Source organism: Neodiprion pinetum, chromosome 4, assembly GCF_021155775.2.
Source record: "Neodiprion pinetum isolate iyNeoPine1 chromosome 4, iyNeoPine1.2, whole genome shotgun sequence".
NCBI classification, from domain to species: Eukaryota; Metazoa; Arthropoda; class Insecta; order Hymenoptera; family Diprionidae; genus Neodiprion; species Neodiprion pinetum.
This window is the reverse complement of record NC_060235.2, coordinates 22,355,256-22,371,771: the sequence shown is the minus strand read 5'-3', so window position 1 is coordinate 22,371,771 and position 16,516 is coordinate 22,355,256. Positions and strand designations below refer to the sequence as shown.

The window sequence follows — 16,516 nt, the reverse complement described above, 5'->3', positions numbered from 1 at the left end:
CTGAGTTCCTGGGGGTCCAATTAGTCGGGAAAGGGTCATACAAATAGAATCTTGAACGACAAATTTCCGGCTCCGAAAATGAAGAAAAAAGTAATGCTAAAAGCTTTGGATTTTTGGAGAAAATTTATACGATTTGCAAAAGTGCTGGAATTAATTATTTGATGTACTATTTTGACGTCATTTTGCGAGAGGAATCGATTGTATGTAGCTCGAAGTTGGTAGGAGCAGTAGACCAAAGAGTTATAGATGACAAATTTAATTTTTAAGTCGTCTAAGATTGCTGTGGGCGTTAATAAAGACTAATAATAAGATGATTTCTCTGTATCATATGTATACTTTATTCATACTTTTATAATAGGTTTCCCAGCTTTATCAATGAGCATGATGACTTATATTTAGGAGGCATGATCTTATAGTTAGCCAAATCATTGTTAAGAAATGTAAATATTGCTATTGCCGCAGCTTTTGACCATACGTAGTGGTCGTAGTAGTTTTTAGAATTTTCCGGGGTCCATTTCGTCAGTGAACACTTTTTCAAATCGAACCTGCGACGAAGAAATATGATAACGAATGGATCGCAACGTACGGTAGAAAAAGCTGTTGGGATTGGACGTTCAAGTTGTTTTTATCCGTAATACGAATGTTTAAAACTGATCTTGATTCTTTTATTTTCCAATAACTCTTCTCAAGTATGTATATTTTCAAATCTTACTCAAGTATAATGGTATTCATAGTTTATATGTATATATATTTATGTCTACATTTAGGTACAGTATGTGTATATCTGTGTAGTGTGTAATGCGTAATGTGTAATTACATTATTCTTCTTATGTTCAAAATAAATCATTTTACATTAACCCTAAATTATCGAGACTTATTAGTAAAATATTTACTACAAGTTATAGACGGCAAGGAATGATTCAAAAGTATCGCTGGAGTTAAAGTCTGTAAATATGTCATGTGTGAAAGATACGTACTCGCGTTTCTGCCTACAAACTCTGTCAGTATAACGCGATCTTTCAATTTCTGTGTTAATTTTATTTGATTTTACCCATAGTTTTCAAATTTCATTTTCATTCATATTTATTCATTATTTCAATACTCGGTATTTGATATATAATGGAATGGTTAGAACTAAATTAGTATAGATTTACAAAATTACTTATTATATTTCAATCGCTGAAAAATTAAGTACAGGATGGTTGTATTATAGACGTATATAAAATGTAGATTATTTCAAAGTTTACAGGTGAGTCAATCTGTTCTCATCTATAAGATTATATACCCATCAAACATCTATGGATATACGTATTTGAAATGATTCATTCGTCATTCCATATTTATGTATATAACTTTTATCAAACACACAGACACATATATTTATATGTATATGCGAAACTTATATAATTCAAATAGGTATATGCTACCACTTTCAGACACTAGAAATTTGGCCGGTTTTTGAGTTCTTATTTTGTTTTCATCTATTCACCTACTGAATAAATACAGGGATATTAGTGTTGGTTTTCAGCCATTCATTCATTTCTTTTGCCTCGTTCTAATCCCCGGGTTCTTAGGTAATTTAACTGTCCTTAGTTATTTTCTTCAAAAGGACAACAGTGCAATCTGATTCCCCAGTTCTTAGGCCTTCATCTAACAGTAATGGGAAATCATAATTCAGCTAGTTTTGCAATTATCCAATCAAGCTCAAAATAACTCTGGATAATTCGCTGAGACTGCACACATTTGTTTATTTATCTGCTCCGATAAACAATAAGCATTGATGAATGACTTTAAAAATTCTATCACGTATCATACCATAATATCTATTAGTGAATAATACAAATATACCGATCAAAAATGAAGGGGTCAAACGGTCGATGGCTATACTCGATATTTGGTGTAAGATTATTTTGATTTCAAATCTACGTACACATAGTTATTATATGTGTATAGGTAAAAATTTATATGCATCCACACTCAGGAACATCGATAAATTTGTTTGTGTGGATACGTATAATTAAGAATAATATACGGATACCAACGTATGTGCACAACGCAATCTAATACTATTTTAAAGTTATTACAGCTACGTATTTTGTACGTATATCATATCATATAATATCGTACGACTATACATAATTTATGTATTTTTATCAGACGGTTGTTTCCCTAAATATTTTTACCGGTGAATCTGCGTGCTTTATGTGTATGTATCGCGTTATAGTTGCCGTACCATTGCTGTTGCAAATTTCTTGCGGACTTGTTATGCTCGCCGGTCTTGACCTTAGCTTTTCTGCCACGTGATTTTCAACTCGTGAACCATCTGCAGGAAGAACAATTTTGTTAATATATATATATATAAAATATACATACGATGGTAAGAAAGAATTCAATTTCGACATAGTAAAACTATTGCAGCGTATTCTTATTAAATGTACAGTTAATTTTGCTTTTGTTCAAATTTCAATCAAACAATTCAATTCTAAATTTAGTAATTCCATAATTTTTCATTCTCAACGATAGCAATCAGATGGAAATTTCACAAAAATTTACAAAGTGATAACACGAATGAATAATTGCAGAATACGTACAATACAATAATTAATAATATCATTTACACATCTATATAATGCAAAATGAAATTCTACAAATAGAAAACGACGAGCAGTAATAAATAATAATGATTATAACTATAATAAAAATAATAATAAGAGTAATAATTACCTTTCGATACAAGTAAATTCTGACAGAAAACAATCAAACACGAAGAATAAAAATAAAAACCGCAGTATTTGTTAGCGAATAAAACGTAAGAAAATAAATAATAATTAATAAGTTAATTGGTATGGAGAGAAGAAAAAACGCACGAAAACAACAATATATAAACCTTTACTGAATGAAACAATCAAGTTAAAAAGCCAATTGAAATTGCGGTTGAATACATACAAAAAATAATTGGTGAAACTGGCGGCCAGTTTCATCGAATACTCCTGGCATATGTTCGTGGAAATAAAACATAAAGTGTGATTATTGTTGACGAAACACTAAGGTGCAAATAAATAATGCAGCGTCTTTGACAACTATAAAAAATAATTCTTTATATTTACAATAAAGAAAGAGGAAATAATAATAATAATAATAATAACGATGATAATAATAATAGTAATAATAATAACAACAACAACAACAATAATAATTGAAAGTAATCGATAAATTATATATACAAATTTACTCTTGCAAGCAGTTTTCATATTTACTAGCTGTATACCGTAATGACTAAGTGCGATTATTTATTACCGCTAATCATACACATTATACAATATATATCGTTGCCGTACTAATAATGTGATTATAAATAAAGCGTAACGCTGTTTTTTCTCAATAATTATTGTATAATACAACGAACGTGGTGAAATGAAAATTCATTTTACTACAGTAAGATTTTTCATGTTTGGTATATTAATTTTAGATATATGACTTTCCTTCTTTCTTTTTTCTCCGTTTACGTTTTAATATAAACATATATGTATAACATATCTGCGTAGATTTTTCTATCATCAATATAACAATTAAAAATATTTGCTCAGGATCTCTGTCGTCCGATAATTTTTCACGCACATAACGCGTAATCGTTACAGTAGAATTATTGTTGCAAGGAAATAATTCGTCATCGTTAAGGCGACGAGTTCTGTACTCATTGAAAATAAGCATTATATTGTATAACATCGTCAGTAAAAATCCACAATAAGCAACAAACCTACAGCCGAATGTACGGAACGAATTTTTATCAATTTCCTCTAAAGGCAGTATCGGAACGGATATTTATAGTACACTATAGCCTTGGTCCCTTCAGCTTTGATAGTAAAAATATTCATTGTCAATATTCTAGTACGAGATTTGATACACATACCGATATAGGCATACATTCATGCGTCAGAATAAACATTGAAAGTATATACAGTCATATGAACTATAAGTAATACTTAACAAAATCAGTACTTCCTTGTCTATTCGTTAACCTATTTCATACAATTATATCGGTTCATTCGCGTAGAGACGCCGAGAAATTATCACGACTACCGGACTTGTTTCTGAACATGTTTTATGACTGAACTTTTTATTGCACGCACAGATGGAGCTTTCAACCCGAGAAATTGCATTTGCGAAGTAGAAGGAACATTAAGGAAGAACGGCGAAAGGGGTTCAGAAATTTTTTTTTCACAACAGAATTGGAGAAGAGTATAATTTTTCTTCAGCAAATCCGATGGATTCTGCTCCGAGAATAAATTTCGGAAGAAAATAAATAAAATAAAAAATGTTAATAATCGTTATTATGGCCTATCATATTTTATATCTATTACGAAGTTATACGTTTATACACTATCAAATATGAGTAAAATTCTAACTGAGTGTATACCGCGTATATAATAATATATACAATTTGGCGTCAAAACAGTTAACGATTTATAATATTGTTAGTTGGGATGTATAATTATTACGATATAATAAAGTTATCTCAGCGAGTATTGATACATTTTTTATTTTTATTTTTTGTTTGTTTGTAAAAGTTATTATTCGTTAGTTATATCATTTGATTATATGGAATTCCCGTCCGTACAATTCTTTTCACATAAACATCAAATGACTCGAAACGAAGGACTATACTTGTACGTATAAATATACACAGTGTGATATACGCAATGACTTGGTATAAATAAAATAAAATTTTATGTTCCTTTTTACATTTAATCTTTTTTTTTCTCAGTACGAATATCTGATATATACGTATATATAATAGACGTTTAATTATCGTATATAATGCGAACTTTGGCAGTTTAATTTAAATGCGCGGATACTCTCTCAAGGCCTGCGCGGAATAATTATTATTATTATCTCTTTTTCTTTGCACATTATACATTAGGTACAATAAAAATGAACGCAGAAAACGTTCAACGGGCATTCGTTCGTCGATTTAATTGCTACAGGTAATATGATACATATGTGTATAAATATATGTATGTATCGTTCACATCCTGTATGTACAGTAGATACAACGCTTTGAACCAAGGAACGAATCACGGCGTTCAAAATAATGAATTGTACATAAATGCAGATCTAATTATTGTAGATTTTTAAATAAATGTATTACATGCTCACGTGCAAACAAATTTTGATTAATAAAAATCACTAAACATCTCTATACCTATATTCTATCTGCGTGTGATTTCAATAAATAAAAATAAAAAGACACTTACATAACTGTGATTTTTTTTTTCTCATTCGACTAAAGCTTACCCCGTGTATATTTATATTTTTGATTTCAAAGCAGAATATTGCACACATCTTTGACAGTTTCGTATATCTAACTAGGGTCATATTTACATAAGAGTTTGTAATTCAAATCGATACGATCGATCGGTCGATTTAAAGATTCGAGCTTGAGCAGAGTTCTAGTTGTGCTTGACAGCGTTAATTAAATAAAAAACGTGTCACAGACTTTGATACTATATACTAAATTCCCGCAACACGTGAGATGCACTCGTAAGGAAAAATGTTACGCATGTCAGTTTATTTAAAAAATACAAGTGATGTAAGACTCAATGTCGGAGTAAAATTAAGAAAATGTTATGAATACTTTGATTTGAAAGGTGGTCAAATTTCATCCATTCTTATATGCAAAGTAATTACAGCAACCCTAGTTATCTATAAGTAACTGATCCGTTACTTAACATTTACACATACGATAAGTACTTTTTTTCAGGACTCGATAATAATATTAAAATGGTATTGTCTTGAATTTGAATTTTCACTCTCAAATAGATTTGAACATGCATTTTCTGATTTACAATTTTCACTGGATGTGTGGACGAATTTTACCCAACTTTGTATTTACATTTTGTAAAAGAGAAATTGCAAGAATTATTCAAAACACAATAGTAACGTTGAATTTAGTCCTGAACAAACATACGTACATTGCAAACACAGGCACTTATACTTTGTTAAAAGTAGTGTGTATATGAGAACAAAATATAAATTAAAACTATAAAATTGAATATAACAAATTCGTAAATATATAGCGATAATGAATTACTGAGTTATAATTAACCCGATCAGTCGCAAAAGTATTTTTACAAATTTATACAGCATTGTGACTTTGAAGCTAACGTATATTAATTTTCTTTTCATGTGCTTTTAACCGCACTCTCTGCTTATTCATATTTTAAACTACTTATCCAAGGTGTATACGGAAACCGGAAAAAAAATCCAGGTATTTCCCGAATTTCTCGATGAAAAATATTGTTTTTTCCCGGGTGCCTTGACATATATTACCGGTATTACTTTGCATATTCGTGTTATTTTGCATATCGAAGAAATAACAAATCTTTCATATATTTTTATAACACCGCACTTTAGTCTTCGTAAATGTTGTTTATGACTTGCGAAATATGAAATTCTATCAATGAAATCTGAGAGCGCAGCAATGTCTATGAGAGCTTTTCGTCACCGTGTTAAGGATTTCAGGGTACATTAATAATTTGAATATCTAAAATATATTGAAACCTTTATTTGGCATCAGGTACATCGCGTGTCTAATGGTATAAGAACCTATGCGCTATTACACGACCTTTTACCACGCGGAAAGGTAAAAAGATGTATTATTATATTCCCTTTTGTATTTACGTGGAAAAAATGAGGGTACATTCAAAAACGTTGAATTCGAAAAATGGATGAATCAATGGTAAAAGGACGTAAGTACTGTCGGTTATGTCCTTTCATCACGCACTTTATGAAAAATAATCACGTTCTCTAATGGTGTTAGATCACACGTGCCCACATACGAACTTGTACCGTTACGTCCGATATTTTGTAATAAAATAAAAAATTTTAAACCTTCTTCCCGAAATTCATAAATCTTTGTGTTACGAAGGTTTTTCGCGTCGTGCTCGACCATAATACAAAAATGGCGGATGTGACCTGATATCATTTACAAAGGTGATAAATAAAAATATATTTTGGTGCTGAAAAGATTTCATTCATTTTTACGCACAGTTTTAGTATAGATATGCGTTTCGAGTGCTTTGACGCCGAATGCCACGAAATGAAAAAATCATACACCCTTTTACGACCAAATTTCCGGTTTTGGTGGACACGTCCTTATACCATTACACATGTGTTATTATTATACACCAGCAACCAGGCAGAATCAGAAAAAATGTTCCCCCAAACAAAATGAATTATACACTATTTCTGCAAAATTTGTCTCATTATCCCGAAGTACCAGATAATTCCCGTGTTTTCCCCCGATTTCTTCCCGGATAGGAAACATTCCCGGTTTTTTTCCGGTGCGTATACACCCTGTTATCGTAAGCAAAACCTTCGAAGATTAATTGCCTTTCGAAAACAAGAATTCTAATTAAGAGGCCTATAATTACAATTGAAGAAAAAAAGTAATTACACAATCAACAATATTCAATATTTTTCAAGAATCACTAAAAAATTATGCATTATAATTATCGTATGCAAATTCATATACGTATGTCTTATCCACCGGATGACTACAAGAAGTTAGTCTTAAATTCTCCGATACATTTCCTAACTTTGTTCCAGGCTATAAAACTAGCCCGACGATATAATAAATTTTCAACATTTTATGACTGTTTTGCACAAACTCGGCACGTTTTTACCTTCGCAATAAGAAAGGAACATTATTCGCTTTCGCAATATTATCTCGTCGAATGACTTTGGGTAACTATTTTCACGAAACAAAAGTAACCCGAATCATATTTAGCATCGGTAGAAGGCCAATCTTGTTGCTATAAAAATATCAATACACTTTATTCTAGCGCAATAACTGCTAAAGTATACTTCAGGATAAGACGCAGCAACATCTCCTGCATTTGCCCTTCTCTCTGACAATATCATTTTTACATTTCTCGGTGACTTTCCGCGCCGTTATACCTAGCCTTATATTACCGTCTTGACTCTGGGTCGAGTTACTTCGTGTTGTATTTAACGATGCCAAAACTTCGTTACGGGTCTCCGATTTGCAAGCGGTCTCAGTTTCGTTAGGCAATCCCGCGTTAATCGAACCGTACGTATTTAAACTATCATTTATCGCATTGGCAGTGTTGCCTGTGTCCGATTCGTATATGTTTGGTATTACACTGGCTTTAGTACTACTACCACTACTGCTACTATGTAAATTATCTACGACCACGTATTTTTCTTCTACGTTACATTTTTCCGCTGTCGTAACGAGAAGTTTTTCCTCTTCGGATGACGCTCCATTTTTCTCGTACCGTTTAGCTTTGGACGAGTCAACGTTGGTCGATAACTTTTTATCGGTAATAAAAGTCTCATCTTTTTTATCTTTGGATACGTATTTATTATTGTTATCTCTACTTATCGATTTTGTATCTTTGTACGATCTGTCTTCCGGTTTCAATATCATGTCATCGGTTAAACTATCAATGTCTAATTCACTTAATCTCTTCTTATCCCTATCATTGTTAATACTGGAATCCTCGACTGAATAATTTCTTTCGTTGAAGACTTCTTTGACGTTATCACAAAATCTTGTTCTTCCGTCGTAATCACTTTCATCGTAAATCCTACTGCATATCTCATCGGATTTCTCCAAGCTAGAAGCTTCCCCGCTAATTGTTTTTGTCCTATTATCTGAATAAGTGCTAAGCCTGGCTTCAGAATACGCACTGTGTCTGTCGTCGTTAATATGTACCGAACTTGCGTTCGACTCGAAATTGCTAGCGTTTATGATAGCTATTTTCGGTATCACCATATCCGTACCTCCCTCGTAATACTTCATATCTAATGATTTCAAGCTAGATAATGACTTGCGATTATCAAGATCTGACCGAAAATTGTCATAAGCTTGATGCCCTTTACCTTGCACCCAAGCCCTCGTCAACAATTGAGATCTCTGCCAGGAGACGTCGCTATTGCTCCGACTCTTTCTGGTTCCAATTTCACTATCATCCTCTTCATCTTCCCTTCGTTTTTCACTTTTTGATTTATCATCAGTTGACGCGTAGTACAGATCGCAATCGCTGGGACTTTTCTCAATCTTCTTCATCCGGACGACATTCTTTCGGAAGTTACAATTCCGCTGTTGTGTTTTGCTCTGCACAATAAGCTCAAGCTTGGATTTCAGCAGCGCCGGAGACACTGCAGTGTCCAGCCTCTTAGATGCGGTCGACAATCGAGGCGCAGACTGATCGTAGCCAATTTCCGTGTCGTAATCGTCAGGCGATTCGAGGTCTGGCAATGCTTCACCAGGAACAACTAGCGCACAAGGACTAGGACTATCCATGCTGTCCGGCGTGTATGGATCATGCTTAATGGGTGCAGCGTGCAAAAGGTTAGACGACGAATTGTCGATATGTGATTGTTTACTATCAAGGTTGTAACTACGACAATCAGGCAACATAGACAATCTATCGACGTAGCTGTCGGGTACTTTGAAGCAATACTGCGGAGCGTTAGCCAATTCGCAACAGTTTACTGTACCTGCTTCTGATAGTAGAACAATTCTCAGGTAGACAGGCTGGAAATTTGAAATCAAAAACACAAAAAAAATTAATAAAAAATAATGCAATGTTTAATGTCCAGCTACGCGCATCGATTTGTCGGTAATTATTGATTCATGGCACTTTCCTTTGTCAACCTCTCCAATATTTATTGTAATACGTAATAAAAGTGTAATATTAGTGATGAAAATCTTGGTTTTCTTTTTACATCTTACTTTAGTTAAAAGAATAACAGTTTTAGGTGTAATTTTTTTATTTTCTCTTGAGAATAAAAAAATTACAAAAACTATGCAGTTTGTGGAAATGATGACTAAGAAAGTCTCATATCTTTTTACCAAACTACAGAAACGTAATTAATTAAAAAAACCTGTTTTATAAGTCAACATATCACCTGGGATTTGAAGAAATTTTTTCTTGTAAATCAGATGTATAATAAATATGTAATTTGGTGGAAATAGTGAGACATTACTAGTTATATAATAAGTTTACTCACTCAATACGATATCGATTGGTGATCGAATATAGGATCAATGTTTTTTTTTGCAGTGATCATTAATTCAATGCTTAAAAAACGACCACATTCAAACGATCTATCTCGCGAAATTATCACTATTTTTCGGAGAGTGTGGGACGTATATAAATAAATTGAATCACAATGGTATTCGGAAATGAATCTCGATTTGTAATTCAAGAGTTTCAATGTACGAAATTAAATTTCAAGCAAGCTCGTTCTAATTCTCAATGTCTTTGAATGAAGATATTTGTGATTCCCGATTTTCTTGTTACGCTATTTCAGATGCATGTAGTTTTCATTTTTACATCTTTTATTTCTTTTGCGATTGTCAAAAGTTTTTCTGTATCGCTGTAATACGGATAGACATTGAAGAACCAAGGCAATTCGGAATTGATTAAGTAATGTATATATATAGGTATATATAAACATATAAATAATGTGAGCGAATAACAAGACACAATAAGAATGAATATTCGAGAAATCAGGTACAATGTCACACTGGCAGCCCCATGATATACACTTACAATGTGTTTACGTAACATACTTAATTGTGGAAAAAAAGTGTGATTGAGAAAAACGGAACAATAAATGATAGACAAATAAGAAAATAAAGTGAAACAAACTTGAGTGAGAATGGAAATAGAAGGGGGAAATAGACAGAGAAGTTTGTAGGTACCTTAGTATTTAGAGAGTCATTCGAAACTCCAGAAAAACAGGCTGCACCGTAATCATTAATTGTAATCAGAATTAAGAAGTGAGCATAAATAATAATATTATGATATCGACAGAATTTTATCGCTGCTAAATATAACCCAGCATTGAAAATAAATAATATGTTTGTATATATATATATTTGTATGCTAAATTTAAATCAAACAATACTGAAACAAGTAATAATCTCACCTTATGATCACCCATGCACGTTGTTGGACCAATGATGCCGTATTCTACCGCGTCAGATGCGGACGCCTGGTATAAGCGAGAACAAAAGTAAGAAAAATACCAAAACTGAATAATTAATAAATCCAAGGGATATAAATTTGAAGAGCAAAGAATTGTACTTTGGCTCAAAGAGTGAAAAAAAAAAATATAAAAATTCTTTCAAACTTACATCTGGGGCTAGTGTTTTTGCGGTCGGACTTAGCAGAACTCGATCGCACCATGCGGGAACTCTGGTTTGCATGTAATTACTGCCCTCGTCGATATTCTCCTCAAATGGATAGCTGGGTAAAAAATTAATCGGATATTCTAATAACCTTCCTTCAAAGTCTTCTAATTCTCTGTCGTACTCTCGAAGCTGTAAAAACAAAGGCAGAGCAATTTTGTTAAGATATTTTTTGTACCAAGACATATGTTGTAAACATTTTAAAAAGTAACGACAGGCGATGTAGAGTACGGAAGATTTGTTTTCACAGTAGACATAAGTTTAGAACGCTTACCCACTGGCCACTGTTTTTCATGAACACATCCTGGTGCTCAAAATGCGAGAACTCTTTTTTGCCCAAGGTTAGAATCAAATGGTCGTCTTTGTTATGGAATTGTAATTTTGAAAAATTGTTTTTACTTGGCAGTTTGCTCTCTTGAGTGTCTTCTGTAAGTTTCTGAAATAGAATTTGAAAACTGATAGATTGAAAGAAAAACAAGGAGAGAACCGTCACTTGTACACTTTTCACTTAATTTCCGCACCTTTATTACACCAGCGGTGTCTGTCCTAAAATTAAAATCTCCAAATAAGAAGTAAGGAACGTTTGGATACTGATCGTTGTGAAACCGATCCAACGTGTGCTCCAAGGCTCTTCTTCGAGTTTTACTGTATACCGACGGAAACTGTAAAAGTTATAAATACAAGCTAAGATTGATAGCGACAAACAACTGTTGATCTGTGAATAAAACAAGCAATGAAACGAAAAAAGAACTGTGGATTAAATTCGCAAACAGCATCTTTTATGTATGATGTAGCGGAGAAACTGTGATGAAAATAATGTCTATCGGTGTGTGTTCTTTAATTCACTTTCTTGTTTCGATAAATTTGAATTGCAAAACTTTTAAGATTTTCAATGTGTGCGTAGAAAAATAAATTTGTTTACCGTTTCCATCGCCACAAAATTACTGGCGTCGTGAAACAAGTGAATGTTTATGAGATCAAAAACCGTCCCGTTGATACTCCATCGTGTTCTCAGGAAACCTTTTCTGGACCACTTACATTCTGGAAAAAAATCTTGCGGGAACTTTGCCTTTTCTTTGGTTGTGACCGCCTCAATGTTACCAGAATGTACATCTTTTCCGCTTACCGGTGAAAAACTTGATTCTAAAATGATGATAAATATTTGTCAACATATTGTTGGTAAATTGAAACTTAAACTAAGCCCTAGGCGATTTTAAAATTCGAAGTCATTACCTTTAAAATCCCACAATAGTACATCTTTCAAAGATTCATGTATAAAATAAAAATTTCCCAAAGCCTACAAAAAAGAAACTGGTATCAGAATAAGTGGCAAAGAGAATAAGTGTTGCGATTTGGCTCATGCCTGAATTAAAAACAAGGAAAAATTTATACACTTACAGTGAAGTGTTCGGCGGATGAAAAATCTTCATCCAGAAAAACCCTCACTTTGTCAAACAGCCTTAATTCTTCCGAGGACATCAACAATCTGATGAATACAGAGCGTAGATAACAAAATTAGAATAAAGTTCCACTGTGATTTATAAATGTAGTAAATCAAAATTTTCCTCATAGTGATATGCTTCTTCAGCATTGTTAACGTGGCGAAATAACTGCATTGCTATCTGGTTCAACGTGTCCCTGTATTCACCCTCTTTATTTGATTTAGTGTGACTAGCTGATTACAGTGAAAAACCGGTGCTGCTATTGCTTCTGGATAATTTCGATTATCTTAAATTATGAGTGAAACTTGACAAGTTTTGAACTGGTGTTTCGGAAATGGATCAAAGTTTTAAATTCTTAATTGAATATACTAGAAGAAACCTTAGAACGTGGCCTGAAAGAATTTACATAACTTAGTATATTTAATTCCTACTATGATTTTAAGGCCGAGTAGTAGAACTGTTTGTATCTATTCTATTGAGCATTTTCATACTCTTCTAATAACTTACCTAACAAAATATTCGACATGCCTCATACTCTGCTCGTAGTTTTTTCCACCCACTTCCTGGCAGTGAAGCGCTATGAACTTTGGATCTAATCTTGCTATTGTCTATAAAATTACAATACAGTTTGTTGTATATCAATCTATGACATTTGCACGATATACGATGTGAAATCGAAAACATGATTTTTATCTATACTTAATAATTGGCAATGATTGTTCTTTTAAGAAATTGATCTTTGCTTACAATCTTGACTGTTTTACACTGGCGAATATAGAATTTCTTTCATCTGGCATGAGACTCTTTGACTTTCATAGGTTCTTAGGTACGGTTGTTTTCAGTTCATTACGTAATCCCATACGCTATTTTATGACTATAATCATTAACGGGTGGCAAAGGAAATGTAATAAAATTCAATTTTCTCAAACTTTGACAAACGGATAAAACACTGACAATAAAATTCTTTGTTCCAACAACTATAAAAAAAAACCAGTCGCACGTACGAAACTTTGTTTGTCTGTTTTTACTCGCTTATTCATGTATTATCGATGTTGATTCAAGGAATAAGTATTTCTGAAAAATCATTGTGACTCGACAAAATCTGTTCTTTTCCCATCTGTCAAAGTTATCTCAAAAGTGGTTTCACTTGAATTTCCAAGAAGAACGGAAGAAAAAAACCAAGTGGTGATAAAACTCGTCAGAAATATATAATTATGAATCAGTTGATTCATTATAATTCCAGTCCGGAAATGATCTCTACAAACGTGGAGAATTTTGAATCATTACATGCAAGAAATTGCCTGAAATGTAATAGACCGTTTCATCATGCTTCCTAGTAAATACTTTCATTTGTGTAAGACAAAAAAGAAAAAAGGCACACCGCTTCAATGATTCATTTTTTTCATACCATCATACTAGAAGGTGTTCGAGCGTATTAGTCCCAGAAACCAGAGGTAGCTGGTCCAATGATTGATAAAGCCTTTTTCAAGTTCAAATAGATGTTACGTAATCCTAAACTGTGCAATAATCAAACTGCCTCATACTAGTGAAGACGAGAAGAAAAACGTACGCATAAAGTAGAAAAAAAAGAAGAAGAAGAAGGAGGATCAGACAGTGTGCAATTATTATTATTAGCCCTAAAAGATTGATTGAGGAGTCAAAATATACTCACGGCCAAAAATTCTTCCGTCCATACATTGAGCATTACACCCGGCTGAAAACAAAACCAAAGCCAATATTTCAAACATTTTCAATTCTCGTTGTTGTTGTTGGTTGAGCTATGATAACAATTGTCGAATTGAACGATGATTACGTATCAGGCCTTACACTCATAACGATCTAATGTATCAGGAATATTTTTCGTACCTCTAACAATACAAGGAAACTATGAATTAGTGCAAGAGTCAAACTTAAATCAATGTAATCCAAAATTTGACATTAATTTAAATTGACCACTACCGAGATCGCAATTGTTCGCAGTGTTTTCGACGATTATTAAAAATTATAATTAGTAAATGGTTGCCTTCGAATTTAGTGGCAAATGCGTATGAGATTTCATGCATGCGTCTATTAACAGAGAAATTGGCGACCGAGGTGAATACAATATCTTATCCACTTTAAACAGACGTTTTGGGAAACTTTATACTAGCAGTGGTGTAAGCATGATATACCGTTTTTCAAATTGACAAACAATTACGCGCTTGACTCTGATATGCGTACATAATATATGGGAGAACCATTTTTAAATTTAGTCGTTTATTGATTTATGCTTATGTCATTTTTTTTTGCTCAGCTTGCTTTCTGGCATGGATCAGCTTAGTCATAATAATTTTTTGTAACTTTCCTATAATCATTCATGACACAGAAAAACGTAGTAATAGAAAAAAAAATGTAAAGCATGGATATCTGTAGTGCAAAAGCTCAGACGGTGTATGGGGAAGGAAAAAAAAATACGTGCACGTAAAAAAAAAGCCTTCGATAAAAAAAAATACTTAACTTCTGGATTGATTTACAATGCGTGTCAGAAAAATTTATATCACACACACATAATTGTATTACATGTTTGCAGAAGAATAACAACAATGAAACTATGTATGAACCATATGATACATTGTAACCTTGTGTTAAATTGTTTAAAAGAAAAAAATATGCTCTCGTTTGAAACGAAATGATATTGTTCAATCATAGGGTAGACAGATAGACGAAACCGATGAAGTGAATAACCGATCAAAACAAATGAAGGGAATAAAGAAGTAGAATAAAAAGTGAGGAAACTGAAAAATTGATTCAGTTTCAAAGCGTTAGTCGACTAAACAATTGAATTGGAAAAAGCAGGACATCAAAAAAAGAAGAACTAACTACTATACCTCTTCGAATATACTGCCGACGTTGGCTGTGATTAGTAGTACCGGAACATAACCTGCCATCTCTATGATTCTTGGAAATCTAGCCTAGGATATTTTCCGCCAAGGATTGACGACACGATGTGAATGTGGGAGATAACGAAGAAGGAAATACCCGATGATTATATCCTCCGTTTTCTTTTCGCCGATTTGTTTAAACACGTTATAATTTCAGTTCAATTCTTTCTTTCCCTCTTTCTCTCTCGGTCCAAATTTCTATCGCACACCTTTTGCAATCAGATTTCGTCTGCTACTACTATTGTTTCCACGCCCGGATGAATCGGTGGAAGCAATTCACGCATCACAACCACATAGATGTGACAAAAAAATAATTGCCACTCACACCCGCGACGAACCCTTACGAATATTTAGCACTGACACGGCACTGTGTATTTTTAATGTACAACGAGGACGGTGAAAATAATTGTCGTAAAAAATGAAGGGGGGCGGTGAACAATGATCGGGGTGGAGAAAACTCGCGGCTGCACCCCGTCGCTCCGTCGGACGACGCTGTCGTCGTAACGACGTTGATCGTAGTGAAAAAAAATTCGTAATATATCGGATGACTGATCGAATCAACCCCCGTGGCGATATAATCCGCGGGACAACGGAGATCGATAATCTGTAACATCTGAACGCGTACTACAATTAGACATTTTATTGTTAATTAGGTAACGCGGGTTTTTCAGTTTGCGTTTTAGAAGCGATCAAGCGACCGACTGACGGGAGGACGGACTGACTGACTGCAGAGTGACTGACTGGCGAGTTGACGAACGGCAGGGAGGAGGGGGAAAAAAGAGAGATATGTGGTGTAAATATATCCCTCCAATCTCTCGTCGTGTGTACCGACGCACATACACCCGCGAAAAAATCCTTGCCTGCGTCTGTGCATGTATGTAGGTTCCCGAAAACCACGCCCACCAAAGACGTCAATAGGTTGTATA

The 16,516-nt window shown here is 33.6% G+C and overlaps 1 protein-coding gene across 5 annotated transcripts; it reads right to left on the bottom strand.

Annotated features, from left to right (window-relative positions):
* Window positions 1-314: 314 nt before the first annotated feature.
* On the bottom strand, window positions 315-16,509 carry 5PtaseI (inositol polyphosphate-5-phosphatase A). Of its 5 annotated transcripts, XM_046620047.2 has the most exons (13): window positions 15,537-16,335; window positions 14,342-14,383; window positions 13,177-13,277; window positions 12,626-12,713; window positions 12,461-12,524; window positions 12,150-12,370; window positions 11,749-11,889; window positions 11,502-11,663; window positions 11,174-11,359; window positions 10,966-11,031; window positions 10,739-10,779; window positions 9,529-9,565; window positions 2,223-2,323 (listed from the first exon to the last, which is right to left on the bottom strand). In XM_046620047.2, exons 1-11 carry the CDS (start codon window positions 15,594-15,596, stop codon window positions 10,747-10,749), a joined length of 1,164 nt encoding a protein of 387 aa, XP_046476003.1. In that variant the 5' UTR covers window positions 15,597-16,335; the 3' UTR covers window positions 2,223-2,323; window positions 9,529-9,565; window positions 10,739-10,746. The 5 variants fall into 5 exon arrangements, with proteins under 5 accessions (XP_046476002.1, XP_046476004.1, XP_046476003.1 ...); XM_046620046.2 differs by lacking the exon at window positions 10,739-10,779 and having other exon boundaries at window positions 315-2,323; window positions 15,537-16,336; XM_046620048.2 differs by lacking the exon at window positions 9,529-9,565 and having other exon boundaries at window positions 2,186-2,323.
* Between the last annotated feature and the right edge of the window lie 7 nt (window positions 16,510-16,516).